The sequence below is a fragment of the Selaginella moellendorffii genome, unplaced genomic scaffold (assembly GCF_000143415.4).
Source record: "Selaginella moellendorffii unplaced genomic scaffold, v1.0 SELMOscaffold_9, whole genome shotgun sequence".
NCBI lineage: Eukaryota > Viridiplantae > Streptophyta > Lycopodiopsida > Selaginellales > Selaginellaceae > Selaginella > Selaginella moellendorffii.
In genome coordinates, this window is record NW_003314270.1 from 1,424,958 (window position 1) to 1,446,039 (window position 21,082).

Genomic DNA, 21,082 nt, shown 5'->3' on the forward strand with positions numbered 1-21,082 from the left:
TGATTAATGTTTTCTATTCAATTATTGATTTGATTTTATACCTTTTTTTAAAAAAATCTTCACTTATTGAGATAAAATAAATATTCTAATACATCCTTTAGTTTAATACCAATTTTAAATATACTATTAGTACATGTTTAAAAGTATAACATTAAACCCAATTATATAATACAGTGTAATTATATTTGTTCAAGTATTAGTAAACTTGGTTTAGCATCTGCACTTAACTAGATAAGCATAATCTTATGTATTTCTTGTTTCTATTTACTATTTATGGAAAGTGTCTAGATTTGTTAATGAAGCATATTTATGGAATGTAGAAATTGTTTTGAATATAATGGTGTTAAATTTGCAATTTAACATTATTCTATATTTAGTAAGTTTTTATGATTATCCGAAAGACTAACTTCTAGAACTTAGGTGAAAGCCCAAAGTGTGCATTGGTTGTGAGGGGTTTTTAATGTATAATAAAGATAATGGGTAGGTAGAGTATAGTGAACCAATTTAAAAAATAGGTTAGCCCCTTGCTTACATATATCTCCTTGTTTTGCAACCTAAGCCCATATTATACTAGTTAGTTAAGTACTTATATTCTCGCATTAAACCATTAGTATGCCAAAACAATACAAAATTCTATTTGGCTCCATTTGACATATTAGTCTTGGCATTGGAATGAAAAATGCTTTAAAACTATTCTAATGTCACTTTGTACTCTTGTCTTTTCACTCTTAATGATGTAAATTTATAAATCATTTTGTATTTTGGTTTTTTCACTCTTTGTCTATATACTTGAGAGTTTGGCTTTATTCTTTCATTTAATGACCTAAAGCTTTATTCCGCTTTGTTGCCTTTGGCCCACATATCCAAGGGTTTAGATTCCACTCCATAATTATCTTATATATAGGGTAAAAGGTGAAATCACATAATCTGTGGCATAAGGATTGGATATTTATGAAATATCCTATGCCTGATGCTATATAATTTTACCTTACTTATATGTTAGTTACTCCAAAACTAGGGCTATTACACCAGGAATAAAAGTTTAATAATAATGCTCTAATTGTTATTCTTGCAATTGATTGTCATATTGAACAACAATATCAATAATAATTGTGAGAGATGTTAGATTTAAATGAGAAAGCATGACATCTTTAACATTATTATAAAGCCGAGGTGAAAATATTCCTTAAAAGTTGCATCATCCTATAAAATATTAGTTGTGACTATCTAGAACTCTAATGCATAGGCAGATGCAAATTTGGAGCTTTGACACAATCACTATAATTTATTGATAGTTGCATTTGATGAAATATTGAGCAAAAAGATCAAATCCCAAAAAACATGATCACTCTTTTTAAAAAGGGTAAAGAACTAGAAAAAATGTGTCACAATAATAAGATATCTAATCAGTCCAATACAAAAAGTTGAAGTAGAAAATCAATTAAGTTGCATGATGATTCAAAGTTTTGTTGAGGAAACCATGGAACTACCTATGTGCCATCAAACTTTGCTAATATACTAATTTTTGGCTCTAAATTAAAAAGCCACTATTAATTTGCTAAAGATCTGAGTGAAGTGTTATATTAGAGTGTTCCAATGTTTAATATAACTTTCATAGAGTATTAAGATCTGATTGAAGTTGAAGAAAAGGATATGAGGAAGCCATTAATATCAGAGTGTTCAAACTGTTAGAGAAAATGAAAGATGATGAAACAATTAATAAAATACTAAAACATTAGAGAAGAAAATATGGATTTATGTTAAAAACTTTAAATAAAATCCCTCAAAACCATATTTTTGAAGGGGTAATGGAATAAATCACATAACAAATATTAAGTTATATCCTATGAGTAAAGGTTTAAGGTTTGATTCCCACCATAGATAGTAACATATTTATGGAAAACAATTTATGAATTGACACAAAAAGGATTGATATATGACAAGTGTCAAGATTGAATCTAAGATGGAGTTCAAGAAGCTAGAGTGAACATGAATAGACCAATAAAGTAGCTTGGTGAAATGTTTAAAAATCAACTTTAGAACTTCCAAAAGATCAAATGGTCAATACTCCCAATCCAAGTGTAGGTGGCATTACTTACTTAGATACCTGGTATGGCTCATTAAAACCTCATTTTAACCGCATGGCTAGGGCACTCAAAGACAAAAGGTGAGGAAGTACCTACAAGACTTGTGTTGAACCACAATGTTTCGATGTTTTAGATTGTGGAAAGGAAGAGGAGCAATCCTCTTATATAGTGACTAAAGATATAGTTATGTGGTAAGGAAGTCCCAGTGGTCAATAAGACTTAGTGGTCAAGCTTTCGAGCTCTGACTTAGCAATGGTGTTGGCAAGCATAGTTGTGGACAACGAGGGATTTGGTGGGGACTGAAGAAGGGATATTAGGGAAGGGCATTCCTTATGTTTCTAGGCATCCTAAAAATACAAATGTGTGGTTATATGATAACCACTCATAAATAAATAGCTCAATATTTGGGAGACAGGATTATAGCACAAGTTATCATGGATTACTAATGAGACAAAAGTGAATAGACATAGCTTTAGCATAACAGGCTGAAGTGCTAGTGGTACCTTTAGGTGTTTATAGTGGGATCAAACACGTGGAACATTTGGATTTAGTGCAAGGTATAGAAATCATTTACGGGGTTAGTAAGTCTTTAAGTTGATAATAAAACTTATGGAGGTTGTGAATAAAACTCCTCTAAGTGGTCAAATATGGGGTTATAAAATGGAAAAATTAATAAGGAGAAGTGAGAAGAAGAAGTGAGCGACCTTACTTTTGAAAAAGTGAATGAGTGTATATTTTTGTTATTTATGAATCAACCTTAAATTTTTTCTTCTAGATTGAGCTATAGTAAACTATGTTAGGCAAAACTCACTATAGCTATAATGCACCTGCAACTCAACCAATTGAGTGAGCTTACTTATGAGGCCATAAGCATAGCAAACATTTTCCTGCAAATGCAATAATGAAATGGCGACCATATATGGAGCAATAGTTCCTATAATCCTAGACAACAAGGATGTTCAAGATTTTATGCATGATAATGAAGTTTAATTTCTTCTTAGACCACATTGCAAAGGAATGCATTCTTTAAAGTTTAGGGGAAATGACAATAAAGGCAACGCAAAAATGCTAAGGAACAAAATCCTCTAGTGATACATTTAGGTACTTTTGCTTTTTAGTGTAGCTTTGATTGATTATAAGTTTTTATAGATGCATAGGAAATGATTAAATAGTTTTGAAGTATCCTAGATGTTGGCAAAGAAGGTGTTTAAAAGGTGGTGAAGGACAAGGTCATCAATCATAATAGTATCTAAGGTCAAGCCATCACTACCACTTTTGGACGAGTGAAGAAGAGGATAACAAAATAGCATTAGTTGATAAAGGTGTTGAGTCAGATACTAGATAACATTTACATCACAATAATGGTTAACAAGCTAATGAAAATATTTAAACATTTATCACCATGTTTGCAGGGAGCCAAGCTTTGGTGAAGGAATGGTCACAAGGACTTGTGAAGAAGGTAGGCCACCTAAAAGAGCTCCAAAAAGCCAAAGACTGAGGTGAGCAAGTTAGAATGGATGCATCCAAGGATAATATGGCAAAGAAAGTGGCTGGCATGGAGGCTAAGTTGGCTTAAACTTCAACATGAGAGGAGACAATTGAATAGAAGATAAATATAATTTGTGATCAACCACTAATGTTTATAGACACCTTAACACAAGTTAATGCCACTAACCTTGCCAAGGATCAGAAGATTGAAAAATTTACATTAGACAAAGCTCTTCCAATGGATAATATTGCCACCACCTATACACCTGTACCTTTTGTAAGAGATCCTAGACTTGGAAGTGATCATCATGAGTATCCTAGACATATCTACTCAAGAAAATACAATGAGCTGCAACTCTTTGACACAACACAGTGCTTAACACATTATGCTTCATTTACAACTAAGATTTTGATAAATGAGTGTCTACTTGTATGGCTATAGGCATGTGATCCTTCTATTGTGCTTCATCACAATTCTAAAAAATGAACATAGTAAGTGCTCTATCTATGACTATGTCTTCTACAACCATGTTTACATGGTCTTTGGGCTCATATTAGACTCACTAGGTATAGTATGGAGATCTGATGGTACACAAGATAAATGAGCAAGTTCATATAGTCCCTACTACCTAAGACCGTCTCATATACAAGCTATATGCAATGCATAGAGGTGGTGAAGATGTCCATGCTCATTTTCACAAACTATCTACACAAGTTAGAATATAATGTAGATGTTATAGTTTATAAGATCATATTCATGACCACTTCATTTGATGAAATTCTATGCCAAACAACCACTACATGAGCTATGCATTAGACAAGCACTTAGGTATCATAAAGAAATAGTTGGTGAAGTTGAGCTTACATAGCTTTAGGTTCTCCATGATTTTTAGAATAAAGATCAATTGGGATGGGATAACTTAAACAACTTGGACAACAAATTTGGATGTATATGACAAAGTAAATGTTCCTTCATTTTGGTATATTGGGAATCATCTTCATATATATTTTTTTTTCTTATAGCAACCCCTTGGTAGTGATTGAGATCTCAAATTACTAGGAGGTGTAATTTCAATCCCATGCATTTTTGCATATCACATAGAAGTAGTTCATGTATTAACGATATTATTTTTGGTTGATTAGACTTTTTTTCATAATTATTTTCTAATGTATAATCTTCTCTCTTCTATTATAGAATATCTTTTTGCTCATGTTAGAAACACTTATTTTTCATTGGGAAGTGCTAAACATATATTTATGGGAGGGTCCTCATTTATGTGGTAAGTGATTTTTTTGGTCTCTTTTAGTGCTTTTATGTTTGTTTTTGCCAAAGCTCTTGCTATACTTGCTTGGTGATTGTGATTAGTTTCATAAGTGTTTTGCTTTGATTCCCTTGCCTGAAGAGTCCATTATATACTAATTGCATATGGACAAAGTTTTTATTAAGGCACTAGATTTATAAAAATAAAATAAAATAACCTTTTTTTGTATATTTAAGGAAAATCAAATAATACATTTCAACCTACTTGGGAAGTAGTCCCTAAAGGAAAAATATATCAGTTGGGAACTATTTTTTTCTTACAAGCAAAAAAACTTATCACTAATGTAAAGATAAATTTTCTATAAGTTTATCCCATAAAGAGAATTAATTTTCTGAATGAAGATTCTTTCTTTTATCCTATAGGAATTTAAGGGTTTCTATAAAAAATTAATTTCCTTTTGGAAATTATTTCTGCCATTGGAAAAAATTCTGATTTTTAGGAATAATATTTTCCCAGAGGGAAAAAATACCCAAGAAGAATAAAATTTCCATTGATTCTTCACATTATCAAAATTTGTCACTAATGTGGCAGGTTAGACGAATGTTTTTGTCAAAACAATTTTCATTACCCTTTAGAAAATTCTGATCCATTAGATAAAAATATTTGTTAAATTTCAAAACTTGTTCAGATGGTAGAATAATAACACTAACGACTTATAGTCCGTGCATAATATGGTTGAATGTGTATGAAATGGCCATCCATATTAAATGCAAATACCATATAAAAGTCATACTTGATGAACCATTTAAAAGCCATAGAAGTGTTGGGTTCCAAATTGCCATAGACAAGTGTTACTAATTGCTCAATTGTATCACCCTAACTAATAAGTAAAATACCACATCAAACTAAATAAGTGATAAAGACTAAGAAAATTATCAAGTGATCCATCATTTCTATTATCCTAGTGTAAGACAATCAGAGTGAATTCCACATGCCATGGAAAACTTTCAAAGTCCAACATAACTAGAAGAACCAAAAGCAAGCAAAACTTTGACTAAGTTTGTTCTATTTGCTTTTAGTTCTTCTAAAGACTTTGAAAGTGTCCACGCTACACTAGACTTTGAAAGTTTTCAGTCCGCTTGCTTTTAGTTCTTCTAGCTACACTGGACTTTGAAAGTTTTCAGTGGTTGTAGCTTGAAGGATTGATCGAGCTTGCCCAAGAAATCAATTGATCACTGGGGCACTGGGAAGAGATGGTCACCAATCGCCCGGATTCTACTATAGATTACATCCTCCTAGGCTTTGGCATTGCCGCCACAATACCCTTCACCATAGCAAATGGCTCTTTGTCCATCGCCAGCGCTCCTACTTTCTTGCCCAGGTGGGATTTACTTCATACTTATTAGCTCCGTGGCTGGGCTGGCTTGGATAGCAACGGTGTTTGTTAACAATGGGCACTTCAGCACAGTCGGGCCATTGCAAAGCTGCAAGCTCTGGCTGTTTTGGCTGCAAGGATTCAGCTTCTGCTTCTGGTTCATGTTCACCGCCTTTCGGCTCCGCCGCATGTACGAGCTCAGCCACCACGTCAAGAGATGGCGCTGGGAGTACTACGCTTTTGCGGGCATCTGTCTTGTTCCCATCGTGGGCATGTCAACCGTTGCCATCTTCAGTAACTTCAATATGGAGAATGGAGGGTAAGCAAAAGCTTTTCTTGTTTCAGACTCTCCGACTTAACGCTTGTTGATTGAATTTGGAATATCTGGCTATAGCATACACTACTGTAGGATCAACAGGAACTGCAGATCGTCAGATTTTTGGTTTACCTTCCATATTGGCTCTTTGCCACCGTCGTCATGTGGAGGTTGCAACACCAACAGGATCCATTGCTGGCTGCTGAGTACATGGACACCTTCGACTATCTGGCCTTGTTCATCGCCATACTCGTGATATATGTCTTTTCGTATCTGACGAGTGTGAGCCGTCTTGTTTCTGGCAGATGCCTCTTGACGGTCTCACAGGTCTGCCTCGTCTTCTTCCCCTTTTGGACGCGATTCGCATGGCCCGTCTATCTGTGCCTCTTGAGGCCCAAGGAGGAGATGGACGCGTTCGAGCAGCAGCTGACCAGCGCCGGTGCGCGAGCCCTGCCCATATCTCAAAGCCAGAGAGTCCACTTCCCTTCGTCCGAGGAAGCTGTGTGGGAGGCATTTGTAGAAGCGAACGAGGAGCTGGAGAAGTACAAGGTCAGATCAAGTTTTGGATTGCATTCTTGGAGAATATAAGGTTGTCGCTGCAGGATGAGATCCAGAAGCTCGAAGCCCAGAAGCTGCTTCTCCAGGAGAAGATCCATGATCTACAAGACCAGGCAAAGTTCCAAGACAAAGAGGTGATAAAGAAGTAATAACCCCGCTTTGAGAAAGTCAAGAGCGAGGGCTGGAAGAATAGATAGATCGAGTGAGTTTCCCTCGTCATGAGCCTTTTTTTACAAAGTAGTTAGTTTCCGGTGGCCGGCCGGTCGGTGGTGGCGGCGTGGTGGGCGGCATGGGAGGCGGTACAGTTCGGTGCTGGGTGGGCGTGCAGTGGTGAGCCGGCGGTGCACTGAAGAAAAAAAACGAAGTGTAAAGAACTGGTGATACTTGACAGAAAATTTACAGTGATAGTGTGTCCAGCAAGACAAAATGGAACACAGTGACACCAAGAGAGCCAGAGATCTTTGGAGTAGCAATTCACTCCAATGAGACCAACCGGTGAGTTTTCATGAAAATCCTACCAGTCCAGCTTTGAAAGAAAAATTCTCTTTGAAAGGAAACTCTCTTGATCTAGTTCGTTTCACTTGAGATCATCCCTGACAAATGCTTACTCTGGCTAGAGACTTGAATTCTGTGGGAATGTAAAATGTAGGACCATCCTTGTTAGCTTTGGTGCTACAATGTTGTATCATCTGTACGGACAAAAGAAGTAAAGAAATGAGAGTTTCTTTCGAGCTGGAGCTTACATGAAGAAGAAACTCCTATGGGATGGCAGCCACAAATGGTGCTTTAGTACTTGTTCGGACTCAATGATGTTCATGCCACAGTGCCTTGATGGACTTGTAAATGGGGCTCACTTTTTGTCACCCAAACCTGTGAGAAGGATAGATTGATGTACCATATAAGCCTGAAAAGGATAGATTGAAGCATGAAAAGAGACTTATTGTGATCCTTAGTGAAGGAGATAGAGAAGAAGTTTGAGGGATTGTGGAGGTACTTTACAAGCAAGTGTAATCATCTGGATTTCAGCTCTTTGACTTTTTCTTTTTGAGCCTTTCACTGCCGCTTGTCTCAACTAACGTGGCATTGACGGCCTCTCAACTCGTCTCTTTGCAGAAGAAGAGATTTCTACACTAGATATCCAAGCTGCAAAGAGTGATTTAAAACATGAAAGAAGGTTGTGGCTTGCTTACCAAAATGCCAAGAACCATGAAGGCTTCCATCAAAGAGACTAGCGTGATGTCTTGGATATGTACATTGGTGCTCCATGTTTTGCCTGTGTGAAAGAGAAGAAAGATGATAAACTTCTCAGAACATTTCGAGAGAACTCATGTGTTTTTGCTCACCTCATAGCATTTAATCTCAAGCATCGCCTGCAAGAAAAAAAAAGCAGTATGAAAAGAGCATCACCTCAGCTAGTTCACATAAATTAGAACAAAATGGTTTCAAAACGATGAAAGGACATAGACTTGATTTTCAAGCTTTGTGTCTTTGCTGTGCTTTACTTTCAGCATGGCATTCTCGTTGGAGATCTTACATTCAATGCTACTGTAGCTGCTCCTCCGCCTTGGCAAACAAGATGCCGTTGTCGAGAATGGGAATTGGAAATACAAACCGCGATTTCCAGGTTACTCTTGACGCACGCTTATTCTTCGAGCGATCAAGGGACAAAGACTCGAAATATCACCTGCCGTGAGCTTGAGATGCGTCATCCAGTGCCCCGCGATCGGCTTGCTAGCGCTCTCACGGCTCCATGACTCTAACCCTAGAAGAAATGTCTTCCTCCAACTGCCTATGCTCCTCCCGCCGCCTGCTGGGTAGATTGCTAAGGTAGCGTGGCTAGAGGAAGAAGGTATGTCTGTTATCTTTGGAGTCGAGGATGTAAAATGTGTGTGATGATCTTTTGTTTGAGATCACCATTCTAGTTTAATTATAAAAATTTATGGTGAGGGAGAATATGTCGTCGTTTATTATTTCCTGACTGCATCGGAAAATCGAGGATAAAAGTAGAAATACCTGAAATTTCAGCCATAGGGTTAGGGAGGGTATGTATAAGCTGAGAGGTGACAGAGACAGGGTTTCGCGGCACAGAGAAGAGCAACGTCATCATGGAAGTGTGTCGCGGCACAGAGAAGATCATCGTCATTCCGGGCACAGCCGTTCTCGCGGTGATCAGTATGGCGACGATTACGAGCATACACGCTATGGAAGTAGCAGTAGAAGTACAGAAGGTTTTAGACCCCAGCATTCTCTTAAGAGAGAGAGGGCAGGTTCAGAAGAAGATTTCAGTAGAGAGCTCAAGAGGACGCTGCCTAAGGGGACAAAATCGTTTGCTCCCGCAAATGGCTGTGACGAGATTCTCAATTACTATGTCAAGCCTGACGTGAGCACACTTGCCATCGATCTAGAGCAAGGCAAGTACTGTGTTCTCACCGGCGTGAGGCAGAGTGGAAAAACAACAACGGCTCTTTATGTACGGCGCCTTCTAGAAGAGAAGTTCTGCAGCATCTACGTGAGTTTTCCGCGGCAGATTGTAGATCCACAGCTTACTGATCGCGATCGCTGGGACATGGTTGTGGAGTTTCTGCGTTCGAGTGGGGACCTTGAGCCGGATCCAACTATGGCTTTTGGCTCCAGTAAGTTTATGAGCATGTTCAGAAAGGGTAAAGGGAAAGACGACAGGCCGGTGATTCTCATCTTTGACGAGTTGAACGTTTTTTCGAAGCTGTCTGAAGATTTCAAGCAATCGTTTCTCGCCACAGTGCGGAACTTGAAGCAGGACCGGTACAAGAATCGGCTGCTCTCGGTCTTAGCTATTGGCACAGATTCGTTGCTGTTGGAGCTGAAACTTGCTCGTCGAAAGAGAATCCAAGGGGCTCCTCCCGGTTTCTATCTTCCCTCGCTGGGCGCTGAAAACTCTCCGTTTTCGGACGAGTTCCGAATGGCTTCCACCGGCTTTACACTGTCAGACATAGAGTCGTTGCTGTGGCAGTACGAGAAGGATACATTCATCTCAGTTGACAGGGAAGCTATAGCTGCATCGATGCTGGAATTGACGTCGGGACACAAGGGACTGGTAGGCGCATGCTGTGACTTGCTGCACCGAGAGTTCATCGACAAGAGCACGAGGACTCTTGAAATGTGGTTGCAACTGCGCAAGGACAAACTCATTGGCAAGATTTTCGTCAAGGCTACGTACTATGCTATTATCTCCACCTGCAAGGCTCTTGAGCCCCGTGGAAAGGAGCTGCTCTTGTTGCTATTGAGAGCCGGTGGCAACGTCAAAGTCCCCTACGATGAAACTGTGGAACTTCTGCTGTCTGAAGGTGTGGTGGTTGATACGAATCCGGATGGCGTGCTATGTGACTTGAAGTTCTCGTCTCTGCTGCTCATGTCGACTCTACTCTATGGTCTTTATGTTCGTCTAAGCCATAGCGTGGAAGCAGGTCCACGTCCACCAAGGTTGGATCACGCTTGGGTGATCAGCAGGACCATTGAAAGGCTGGACCGGAGCATTTTTGAAAGAGCGGAGTCACAGAATGAGGATTCGCTTGCTTCGGAGTACAGTATCCAGATCGAAATGTTGGTCAAGCTGAAGGCAGTTTTGTTGGGAGCGTATCCCCATCAGAACTGGATTGTGATACCAGAGCCAAAAACGAAAGACGATAAGAGGAGTCGCTTGGATATATTTGTCAAAGACGGTGTCGGGAACAGATGGTTTGCGTTAGAGCTTCTGAGGCAAGGGACTCTAAAAAGCTTGGAAGAGCACTGGGAGAAATCCGAGATGTATGCGAAGATGCACTCCTGTGTGGTCTACATGCTCAACTTTATCCTGGACGGACGGCCTGCTGTCAAGGACTTCAAACCGTCGCATCCGAAGGAGGAAGTCATCTTCTACAATGTGTGGTTGTCCTCGGACGAGGCAAAGATGGTCGGAAATTATGCTTGCGATGGTTGGCAGGACAGCCGGTCGCTGAACCTGACGGAGGGAGTGAACAGGAGTGAGCTCCTTTTCTCTCCATAAATCTGGCCGGGGAAGTTGGTGTCGCGGCGGCGTTGGAGCTCGACTCGGAACCGCGACAGCGTCGTCTTGGCGGCGAATACTGCGCTATCGTGGGAGCTGGCATTTGCGAGGACGTATGGCGATGCCCGGGGCTTCATTGGAGCCTCTTTCTCCTCTTTTTCTTTTCCTCGATCAAGTACTCTCGTTTGGTCTCTAGTGAATACGGTTCTCGACAGGATCCTGTTCCACTGCCTCGCAAACCTATCTTGAGAAACAAAAGCTCCAGGAGCGGAGATTTCGATGCGCAGAAGCGATGACACACCATACAACCGTAGATAGTGCTCTTCAAACAAACGACTGCTCCCAGTTTGTCTCGTCGTGTGCTAGATCACTCAGCAGCTTGTTTGCACTTGTCGCAGCTTCATCCCGGACAGCCTGTGACATCTCGGCCCAGCTCGTCGAGAGAATGACCTGCCAGAGACATGCTGGATTCGTGCGCCACTTCGCGACCGGCAACAGGAGAGTGCGTGGATCAGCCTGGAAGCCGGAGAAAGGCTCCCAACGAAGCTAGTGATGTTGTCGACGCAGCTCGATCGCCCTGCCACTCCTCGAAGGAAGAAAACGTGGTCAACGATACGCTGACCAGGTCAAGCCCCGGCGGACGAGAGTCAACAGTGGTTCCAGCGACCTCTGGAAGGTACTGTAGCGCGAGATATCGGAAGAACTGGCCCGAACCTCCCCAGGAAGCTCGGCTCGTTCTTGGCGGTGATGTTGTACACCGCCGAGAGGAAGCTCGGGATGGGTCTTGAGCGTCGCCGCCACCACCACTCCTCCCCGGCCGCCCCGGAGTGCCCAGAAGAGATCCCGGCACTCGTTCGCGGCCGCGAGCTCTACCTCGTACTAGAGAAAGTTGTCCGCCGAGAGGCCGAAAGCCGGAGAGATTGGGCTGCGCCCCGCGGCTTGGGTGTATCCTCTAGCAGTTCCCACGGAGGAGGCCTTCCGCTCGAAGGTCTGAAGGTCTGCGAGTAGAGCTCCTCGAGGCATCGATCTGGAACGAAGCTGTCGTGGATGTTCTTGAGGTGGCTGTAGGCCCACTACAGCAAACAAGCCTGCAAGCAAGCGCAAGAGAAATGGAGCACTGCCTGCCACGAACTGGGAAGCAAGCGGAACCAGCGACCGCTGCTTGATCACCTCCCTGCTCGCAAGGCGCCGTTCCAATCCCAACCACGAGAGGATTTGCAGCTTGCAAACCCTGGGCCATTCCAACCGTGCTCGCCACCGGAGGTAAGCCACTTGGCATACTAGCTGGTTGCATCATCCCCGCAGGAGCATTCGACGGCAGAATGCTGCTAGTATTTGCGTTTCCTTGTACTGGTCCCAGGCTTGCACTACCTGCATCGCCACTAAGTCCGTGTGCCATGCTGGCTGGCTGACTAACTGGTCGTGTGATCCCCATACCAACTTGTCCCACTGCTAAAGATCTAGCAGAGAGAATGCTTGATACCGCTGCTGAGCCTGCTCCCTGCCTGATTTGATTCAGCACGCTCGCAGCAGGAACCGGACGATGCGATTGCAAAGGATTAGTGTTGATGCTCTTAAAGTCCTGAATACCATAGGCGGCGGCGGACCAGAGGTCGAGACGTGTTCCTGCACCTCATATGTAAGAAACGAAACATAGAAAAAAATTCTTACAATTTTTACAGTTGACGTGATTGCCTTCCAGAGGTTGTAGGCACTGCGAGACAAAAGAAAGAAGTTAGCCAAGCCTTCACGAAATTAAAATTAAGGAGGTCTGTGCCGGTGGACACTGATGACACCGCAGTTGCAGGTACTTTAAGACAAGGTGCTGCGTGTGCTTGGCAATCTCATTCGAAGGGTCAGAAGCTCGAGGATTTTGCTTGGCCTGATCTCAAAAGCCTTAAGGAAAGACATATAAGAATTAGCAATAGCATACCACTGCCGCGGACAAACAACTGAAAGACTGAAAGAGATATATGGCACTGAAGGAAAACACGATGTGAGAAAACAATCGTCTATGAGAAAATGCATAAAGAAACCTGAGAGAATGCCCTTGAAACGGTTTCAGCATCCGCAAGCCACCAATGGCCCGGCTTCGCGTCCGCGCCACGGATGAGGGATTGAAGCCTGTGAGGATTTGAAGCTGCCACCAAAATACAATGTCTCTGGCTTGCCTGGTTACTTGGCGGCTGAGTCGGCAAGGCTCAAAATCCTCAGCTTCACTATTCAAAGTGAAACTTATATATGCTTACCACAAGAGCTTCCGCTAATCCCTCCGCCACAGCAACTTCACCAAATCCACCACCCGAGAAATCGATGGACGATAGCCATAGCTGGAACAGCTCCAAGCTCGGCGTCCGGCCACTTCTCTGGAGCAGGCAGCCTGTGATAGATGGATAAAGCTCTCTAAAGTCTTTGCCTACCACTGTAGGAATCATGGCCGCGAAAGACCACGAGCGCCATCTCCAGAGTAGCGCCCATTGTCCTTCTAGAAAGCCACGACCGTGAGAGAACCACCGAAAGAGAAAAAATAAATTCTCACCGGACATTCCCATCTTGACCATAGAACGCTCTAAAATACCGATCAGGAACGAGAATCCTCGCCAACAAGCAAGAAATTACCTGGCGATCTTGTCGAGATACTCGGATCGCAGCAGCGGCCACGACGGGCCTAGCGCCGCCGCCTCGACCGCGAGCACCAGATACTGCGCCTGCGGCTGTTGCGCGGTCACGCCAGAGCCGCTGCTGCTCGTCCAGAAACCGAGCATTTGAAAGCCCAACGGCCTGGATGGGGCCAGTTGGCAACGCTTCAGCCGTCGGATGAGGGAGTCGTGTGTTGATCCTTTTCCCTGGAAGTGGTAAAGGTGACGAAACTTGCCCTTCAAGAACAAAGGCTACATCCAACATTTAAAGGGCATAAGTAAATGCCTGAGTAATGACTATCAAAATGAAAAAATTATCACTACATCGTCAGCTTTTATATTATTGCATGTCTTTTCAGTCCAATAGCACCTCGAATATAATAGATTTAATTCTAGTGTTCTGTGACACTGAGATCAATTTTGCTGATGATACGAGCTCATGTTTACAATCAAGATGGCATGAGATCGTGGCATTTGGGATTGACGTGACCGGGTGACGATCGCCAACATGCTTGGTCATTTCGTTGTCTTGAATGAAATTTTACACAGGTGCAGAATCAACCTTGGAATAGGGTTCAAAAAAACATCGCAAGGAAGTCATAACAACCACAAACTCCTCAATTTGTCAAGCCCCACGGACTTGAACACTTATAATTCCTGTATGGATAATGCTCATTCCCCGCACCATGCGGCCCAACTTGCAATTATAATTAGTGCGTAAAGCCGTATTCGACTTGCACTCCCTTACGTGGTCGTAGGTCCCATGCTCACACAAATGGACTGTAAACACCATCTTATTTCGACTATAAGAACTTGCTATGGACTCCATCAAGACGAAGAAGCAAGCAACCATGAAGAACATCAGGGTCTTTGTGGGGTTCTTGGTTCTGATGAACGTTCTTGTTGCGGCAATCGCCCAGCAATGCGGTCCCAACGATCCATGCCCGGACAATATGTGCTGCAGCCAGTTCGGACGGTGCGGGTGCGATTCGGCTTGCGGAGCTGGATGCCAGGGCCAATGCAACTGGTGCCAAGGAGGAGGGGGTGGCGGCGACGGAGGAGCAAATGGTAGAAAGAACTTTCATCTTCTCTGAAGTTGGTTTGATCGCTGATGTTTGTTTCTTGTTCTTGCCAAGATATTGGGGTCAACTATGGGAGAGTTGCGAACAATCTTCCGCAGCCGGATCAAGTGGTGAATCTCATCAAGTCCCTGCAGTTCAAGAGGGTGAAGATCTTCGACACGGACCGAACAGTTTTGCGGGCTTTTGCGAATTCGGGGATCCGGCTCACAGTCGCGGTGACCAACCAGGAGTTCAGCTCCATCGCCAGGAGCTCCAACGCGGCGTCGGACTGGGTCAGGAATAGAATCGCGCCGATTTACCCCGCAACGAACGTCGAATTCATCGCGGTGGGGAACGAAGTCCTTTCGGATCCCGGGCTCCCCTGGCCCGATCTAGTCCCTTCAATGTGGAATCTCAGAAACGCGCTGAACTCGCTTGGCTTCAACCAGATCAAGGTCACGACGCCAATCGCAACGGACATCCTGAAAGAATCATTCCCGCCATCCGCGGGAGAATTCAGATCGGACAACGGAAGGGACTCAGTCGTGAATTCGCTGCTGGGCTTCCTGTCCTCCACGAACTCGGTGTTCATGGCCAATGTGTACACCTTCTTCGCCTGGCAGGGGAATCCCCGCGACATAAGCCTGGAATACGCCCTCTTCCAAAGCAACGACGTCAAGGTCTGGGACGGCGGCAAGGGCTACACGAATCTTTTCGATGCCATGGTGGATGCGATCTACTCGGCCATGGAGAGGAAGGGCTACGGGAACCTGCCGCTGGCAATTGGGGAATCCGGCTGGCCCAGCGGGGGAGCGCCAGGCGCCACCGTGGAGAATGCCAAGGCGTTCAACAGCAGATTGATTCGACGCACCAGGAGCGGAGTCGGGACGCCCAGGAAGCCGGGAGGGCTCGCCGCTTGGGTGTTCGCTCTGTTCAACGAGAATCAGAAGGGCGGGCCTGAGCTGGAGAGGCACTTCGGGCTGCTCTATCCTAACGGATCCCCAGTCTACCCGCTGCAGCGGCCGCGCCATCCGATTGTCAGGGAAGATGCGGGCAATAATTCATCATCCCTTCTCCACTCGGCAGCATGAAACTTGTGAACAAGAGTGAGAGAACCCTAAGCTCCAGAGAAGAGCAGAGATACTGTATTTTGGCATGCCAGAGATTCTTGTCTCGATCGCAATCCTGAATGCGAGGGATCTTTTCTCGACGCAGTGCGAGGTCTCAGTTTGATCTGATCGGGTCAATGATATTTGACTTTCTTTGGATCCACGTGGCAGAGGGAATGTTAGGTTTAATCGGGGCGAAGCAATATTATTAGATTTTTGTTTTTCGAAATTTCACTGCTGCCGGTTCCAGAGTGGATCGCTCATGGTACCCGGACGCTGCTTACAAGTCGTCCCCTACGTGTGATAGGTGTGGTACGCCGTTGCTTAGGGATTAATGTTCTTCAATATCTTGAATCGATCGGCTTTTGCTCCATCCTTCGCTATTATATACTGGAAGAACAGGTTTGCTAGGTTTTAGGAATGTTTGCAACTATGGTACCTCGAACAGGAGCTCGCTTTTGTTGGCTGAGATCCGGCTATACCCAAATTCAGAGACTCGAACCATGCTCCATGAACTCCACTGAAGCAGCATATAGTTTCGAAGTTATGAACTATTGAAAACTTACGTTCGCTGGGAAGAGATCGAGGCTGAATCCAGCCATGCCAACCACGGCGTGAATTGGAGCTGATCCATTACTGACGTAAACATCGACCCCAGTATCATCTTTGGCTGGGACCTGGACGCAGCGGCTTTGATTCACAGCACAGGTGCGCTCGTAGTTGTGAACATGTCCCCACAATGCCAAATCAACCTAGAGAGAAGAATTGAAAAGCTTGCCAGACATCTATATATATTATATTTACCTTGCTACTCACTAGAAGAGGCTCTACAGCTTCTACAAAATCAGGATCGATTGCGGGTAAAATTTTGGAGAGAAGCCCGCCTTGCGTAGAGTACATTGGGCGATGCCTAATAATATGAAAATAATTAGAAATAATTTAGAAATAAATGGTGAGTTATGTACCCGACAAATACCAGCCATGGTGTGTGAGTTCTGTTTACAGAAGCAAGATTGTGTTCCATCCAAGAATACTATAGGAATGATACTATACCTAACTTAAAGCAAAACGGAATTTTCTTTTACCTGTTCACTGTTTGGAGTCCAGTCGTGCTCCGTGGAGATTACTGTGAGATGCACGGGACCAAGTTCTATAGAGTACCATGGTTTGTCGATGCCTTGGGCAGGCATCGGGAAGTAAGATCGATATGGAACTCCACACTCGCCTCCCGAGTCTGTGGAGTTGTATTTGGATCCTGAGCCAGGATGATCCCTGGGCGATCATAGTAAATCAAGAACTTGGAGCAAATGATATAGATTTCGGTACCTCTCGTGGTTTCCAATGGCCGTCATGTAAGGGATCCTGGAAGCCACAGGCTCAATCATCTCAAGGAAGTGATCCCATTCCGCGAGAAAGCCAGTGGCATAACTTATATCGCCTATGTGGAATATGGTGTCCACAGTCTGGTTGGCAAGAGAATCTATCACTTGTAACGCTCCAGGCTGCAATATATACTTGCTAAGGTAGAATTTTCAAGAAGTCTATATTACTTGTATGTAGTGTTCTAAGCTGTTGTCTCGTTCAGCCTTCCCCATGTCTCCAAAAACAATGAAGCTTGCACTGTTTGATCCATCCCCTGGAGGAGTGGTAAAATTCTTGAGTTTGCTCCAGCCAACTTTCTCACTATGGATTTAACCAAACGTAGGCTAATGTTGCTGAAACCCACATAGTTTTCTTACCTTCCATATCTGTAAGAAAAACTCTTGCCAGGAGAAAGACTTGTCATTGTTGCATGATGCATATATCCAGGAGTGTGCCATCCAAAATCTGTAGCTGGCGAACCTAAAAGAATTACCCAAAATAAAGTTAAAAAAAAAAAATGTTAACTTTTACCACACATATCTTCTTTTTGGAAAGTTGTGATTTCGCTTGTGGAGCTCCGACCATCATACTCGACGTTCTGAGTGGCATTATCGTTGCTGATCCAAGTTACCACCATCTTGAGTTAAAGAAATTAGTAGAGTAAAGTTGTGAAAAGATTTAAAAGCTTACAGAGGTGCCAGAAGAGTCCTTGAGAGACAAATGCCCGTATAAAGGGGCCCCAGGCCTCGCAAACGAAAGCGGTGGGGCGATCTTGAGAATGCAGGGAGTTACAAGCCCGCCGCCAAAGAACACAAAGGTGACGGCGGTTCTTATGTTGACAAGACGGAAAGCAAGTGATCCAGAGCAAGTCCTCACGCTACATGAATCAGTGACACACGTCTTGTTGGAGCAGTTAATGTAGCCAGGATCATCGCTGAGGAACTTGAACTGGAAGAAATCAAAATCGATCAAGAGCCAAGTTAAGATCAAGATCATTAGAGCTATCTTTCTTGCTTTTGTAGAACAACCTTGAGGGGATAGTCGCAAAGCAAAGGCAGGCTGGAAAAGTCTCCTGTCTGCAGATAAAGTGCTTTGTTTGCAAGGCAGTCAGAGTAGCTGTAGAACGAAAACGACCGATGTGAAGTGCGGGTTTTCGGAGCTTCCGCATTGAAGAATCACCAGATATCAAATGGAGCAAGCAGACAAACTAATATGGAGCAAGAGGGAATAAGGGAGAAAGAAGAATGGACAGAAGAAAATGGAAGAGAAAGATGGTTATTCGGAAAATTGGGAGCTTACTTGTGAGTTGCTTCCGAGAACACTCCAATCCAATCTCTGGAACTCGGCCGAAGAACACCACTCACGGTCGTCACCACTGTCTGGACACTGGCGAGAGGGCCTGCGGTGTCAAGCATCAAGTTGAGGTATGGATTTGGATCCCGGCATTCCAGCAATGCCCGCCTTGTGATGGAACCAAAAGAAGACCTCCCCGAGACCCTCAAATTCGCACCGGTAGCATCACCAGCTCCAGCACAAGCACCAGCTTGTAAAATTGCGAGCAGAACCAGTTCCAGGATAATCACCCGCGGAACTGGAATTCCAGCCATTTGCAAAGGTCTCTGCTCAAGCCATTCGTGACTAAAATTGTGCGTAACAGCCGAGGTGTCTGGGCTGGCCGGAAAGAACGATGAGACGTGGTGCCACACAACCTCTCGAGGATATGCCCAAAAGAAGCTTCCACTCTCCCCATGGCTTTCAAAACGCTAAAGTCTAAAATCTTCAAAGAATTTTTTTTACACAGACGGGTCATACAACCCAACAAGTTAACAAATAATTAAATAAAAGTATTCCATCAAGTGTTTGAGCCAAACTACCTCTTCCCTTAAAGGACGGATTTAGGGCAAGTATAATTGACACATGATTCACACTATAATGCATGAGAACCATGATTTAACTACACAGGTAGCGCGTGACATGACGAGGGTATACAAGCGCACTTCCCTCTTGGTTTCTCTCGGCTTTGGCCATGACTTTGTTGTGGATGATGGTTTCTCTTTTCTCGTTCGCCCCGGCACTTTCGGTTCCTTCTCTGGATGCGAATCCCCTCGACGAGGACACGGCTCAGCATGTCCAGATAACGTATCTTGGAAACATGGCGCAGTCGTCTGGAGCTGGTAATTATACATGTTCCCGATTCTTGGTTGAAACTACTTTCAAGATGCCTTGCAGTGTGCTTAGATGGGAGCGTTCCTGCTTACCATCTCCAGCAAGGAGATCCAAGCTCGTGGCACATTTCATTCGAGGTACAAGAAGAGAACAAACTGTGAACTGTATGAGAAATGCAGGGTGGCGGATGGTGCCAATCGCTGGAAGCTTGCGCTAACCGAGCCCAGAGCTTCTTTGGAAGCTCCAAGTACATGAAGCCCTTTGTAAAGTTTGATGGCCTGCTTAGCAGCTCGGTCCAAGTGAATCCCGAATTTTTCAACTGGACTCATGTTCTAGTGAGGTACTGCGACGGGGCATCCTTTAGCGCCAATGTTAGCGACACACTCGCAGTTCCTTCTGGAAAGGTGTTCCTCAAGTGGCATTTATGTTAATCCCACCATCTTTTTCTCTTCCTCGAGCACGCAGGTTTTGTATTTTAGAGGGAAGAGGATCTTCGAGGCTGTGATTGAGGAACTCAAATTATATAGAGGGTTGAGCGACGCTAACCAGGTATTTATACATAAGTTCAGATTCTCACAATCTGCTGATTTCTCGTTGTAAATGTTATCAGGTTCTTCTGTCCGGTTGTTCTGCCGGAGGGCTGGCCGCGATCCATCGATGCAACGACATGGCAAGCTTTCTTGATCATGGTGTCAAGCTGAAATGCCTGAGTGATGGAGGCTTCTTCGTCAATGCGTGAGTAATCTATAAGTTGGATCTTAATGTTATCTTGGAGCTCAAAATGAAAAAAATTATCAGCTCGGACATCCAGGGAAGCAATTCCATATTGAAATTTTACACAAACATCGTCAGCTTTCATAAGTTGCACGAGACACTTGACAAATCTTGTGTGTCCGATTCAAGCAACAATGGTACAGAGGTACTAATAGTAGATTTTATTCGGTGTTTCAGCTGGCACTTGTGTTCTGTGTAGTGTTATTTTCCACAAGTCATGAAAGATTACGTCAAGCCTCCGCTCTTCATTCTCAATGCTGCTTACGACTTCTGGCAAGTACGTAGATCTTCTTTATGCTGTCAAACAAAGTTAACTATTGCAGCTAGAGCATGTCAAGAAGCTGTCGAGAGAGATCTACAAACCTTGCATCATGACCAACTCATCATGCCCACCCATTCGAATACTTCAGCAGCTGCGGATGAGTATGATCGATGCGCTTCGAGTTGGATCGCTGTCTAACAGGGAATCCCTGAGCGTCTTCATAGACTCTTGCTTCACTCACTGCCACACTCGAAGCGATGATCAATGGACCATCCCAAAGATCAAGAGCAAAGCAAGTAGATTATAATCTCTGGAAGTGCACTAACCAAGTTGATGCTGCTGCAGTCCCCAGCTCAGGCCGTGGGCGATTGGTACTTTCAGAGAAATGGTGAAGCTGGGCAACAAGCCATAGATTGCGCCTATCCTTGCAATCCAACTTGCGTATCTATCTTTGATTAGCAGAATAAATAGATCTTTACGCAATTGAGAAACAATGGATCCCCTGCTAGTGGAGCTCTGAGTGCATGGCTGTTTCCATCAAACGTGTGGCCCGTGCCTGTGAAAAGCACCGCGAAAAAACAATCCAACATAAGTTACTCCAG

The 21,082-nt window shown here is 43.8% G+C and overlaps 5 protein-coding genes across 5 annotated transcripts; 3 read left to right on the forward strand and 2 right to left on the reverse strand.

Moving 5' to 3' along the window:
• The first annotated feature begins 6,690 nt into the window (after window positions 1-6,690).
• On the forward strand, window positions 6,691-7,292 carry LOC9632867. Its single transcript, XM_024672777.1, has 2 exons — window positions 6,691-7,077; window positions 7,131-7,292. Exons 1-2 carry the CDS (start codon window positions 6,691-6,693, stop codon window positions 7,233-7,235), a joined length of 492 nt encoding a protein of 163 aa, XP_024528545.1. The 3' UTR covers window positions 7,236-7,292.
• Window positions 7,293-12,417: 5,125 nt separating this feature from the next.
• On the reverse strand, window positions 12,418-13,586 carry LOC9632869 (mediator of RNA polymerase II transcription subunit 25). The gene is made up of 6 exons (XM_024672732.1): window positions 13,528-13,586; window positions 13,357-13,487; window positions 13,144-13,293; window positions 13,041-13,086; window positions 12,779-12,989; window positions 12,418-12,733 (listed from the first exon to the last, which is right to left on the reverse strand). The coding sequence occupies exons 1-5, from the start codon at window positions 13,583-13,585 to the stop codon at window positions 12,964-12,966; spliced, it is 411 nt and encodes a 136-aa protein (XP_024528500.1). The 5' UTR covers window position 13,586; the 3' UTR covers window positions 12,418-12,733; window positions 12,779-12,963.
• A 1,001-nt stretch (window positions 13,587-14,587) lies between these two features.
• Window positions 14,588-16,012, forward strand: LOC9630936 (probable glucan endo-1,3-beta-glucosidase At4g16260). The gene is made up of 2 exons (XM_002967597.2): window positions 14,588-14,814; window positions 14,883-16,012. The coding sequence occupies exons 1-2, from the start codon at window positions 14,598-14,600 to the stop codon at window positions 15,896-15,898; spliced, it is 1,233 nt and encodes a 410-aa protein (XP_002967643.2). The 5' UTR covers window positions 14,588-14,597; the 3' UTR covers window positions 15,899-16,012.
• An 83-nt stretch (window positions 16,013-16,095) lies between these two features.
• Window positions 16,096-19,021, reverse strand: LOC9632870 (nucleotide pyrophosphatase/phosphodiesterase). The gene is made up of 13 exons (XM_002967861.2): window positions 18,578-19,021; window positions 18,307-18,394; window positions 17,969-18,226; window positions 17,810-17,915; window positions 17,656-17,758; window positions 17,467-17,599; window positions 17,243-17,418; window positions 17,002-17,188; window positions 16,882-16,949; window positions 16,721-16,826; window positions 16,483-16,668; window positions 16,356-16,436; window positions 16,096-16,306 (listed from the first exon to the last, which is right to left on the reverse strand). Exons 1-13 carry the CDS (start codon window positions 18,883-18,885, stop codon window positions 16,241-16,243), a joined length of 1,866 nt encoding a protein of 621 aa, XP_002967907.1. The 5' UTR covers window positions 18,886-19,021; the 3' UTR covers window positions 16,096-16,240.
• A 231-nt stretch (window positions 19,022-19,252) lies between these two features.
• Window positions 19,253-20,939, forward strand: LOC112345625 (pectin acetylesterase 12-like). The gene is made up of 6 exons (XM_024672778.1): window positions 19,253-19,417; window positions 19,624-19,833; window positions 19,910-19,993; window positions 20,055-20,114; window positions 20,418-20,495; window positions 20,826-20,939. Exons 1-6 carry the CDS (start codon window positions 19,253-19,255, stop codon window positions 20,937-20,939), a joined length of 711 nt encoding a protein of 236 aa, XP_024528546.1.
• The last annotated feature ends 143 nt before the right edge of the window (window positions 20,940-21,082 follow it).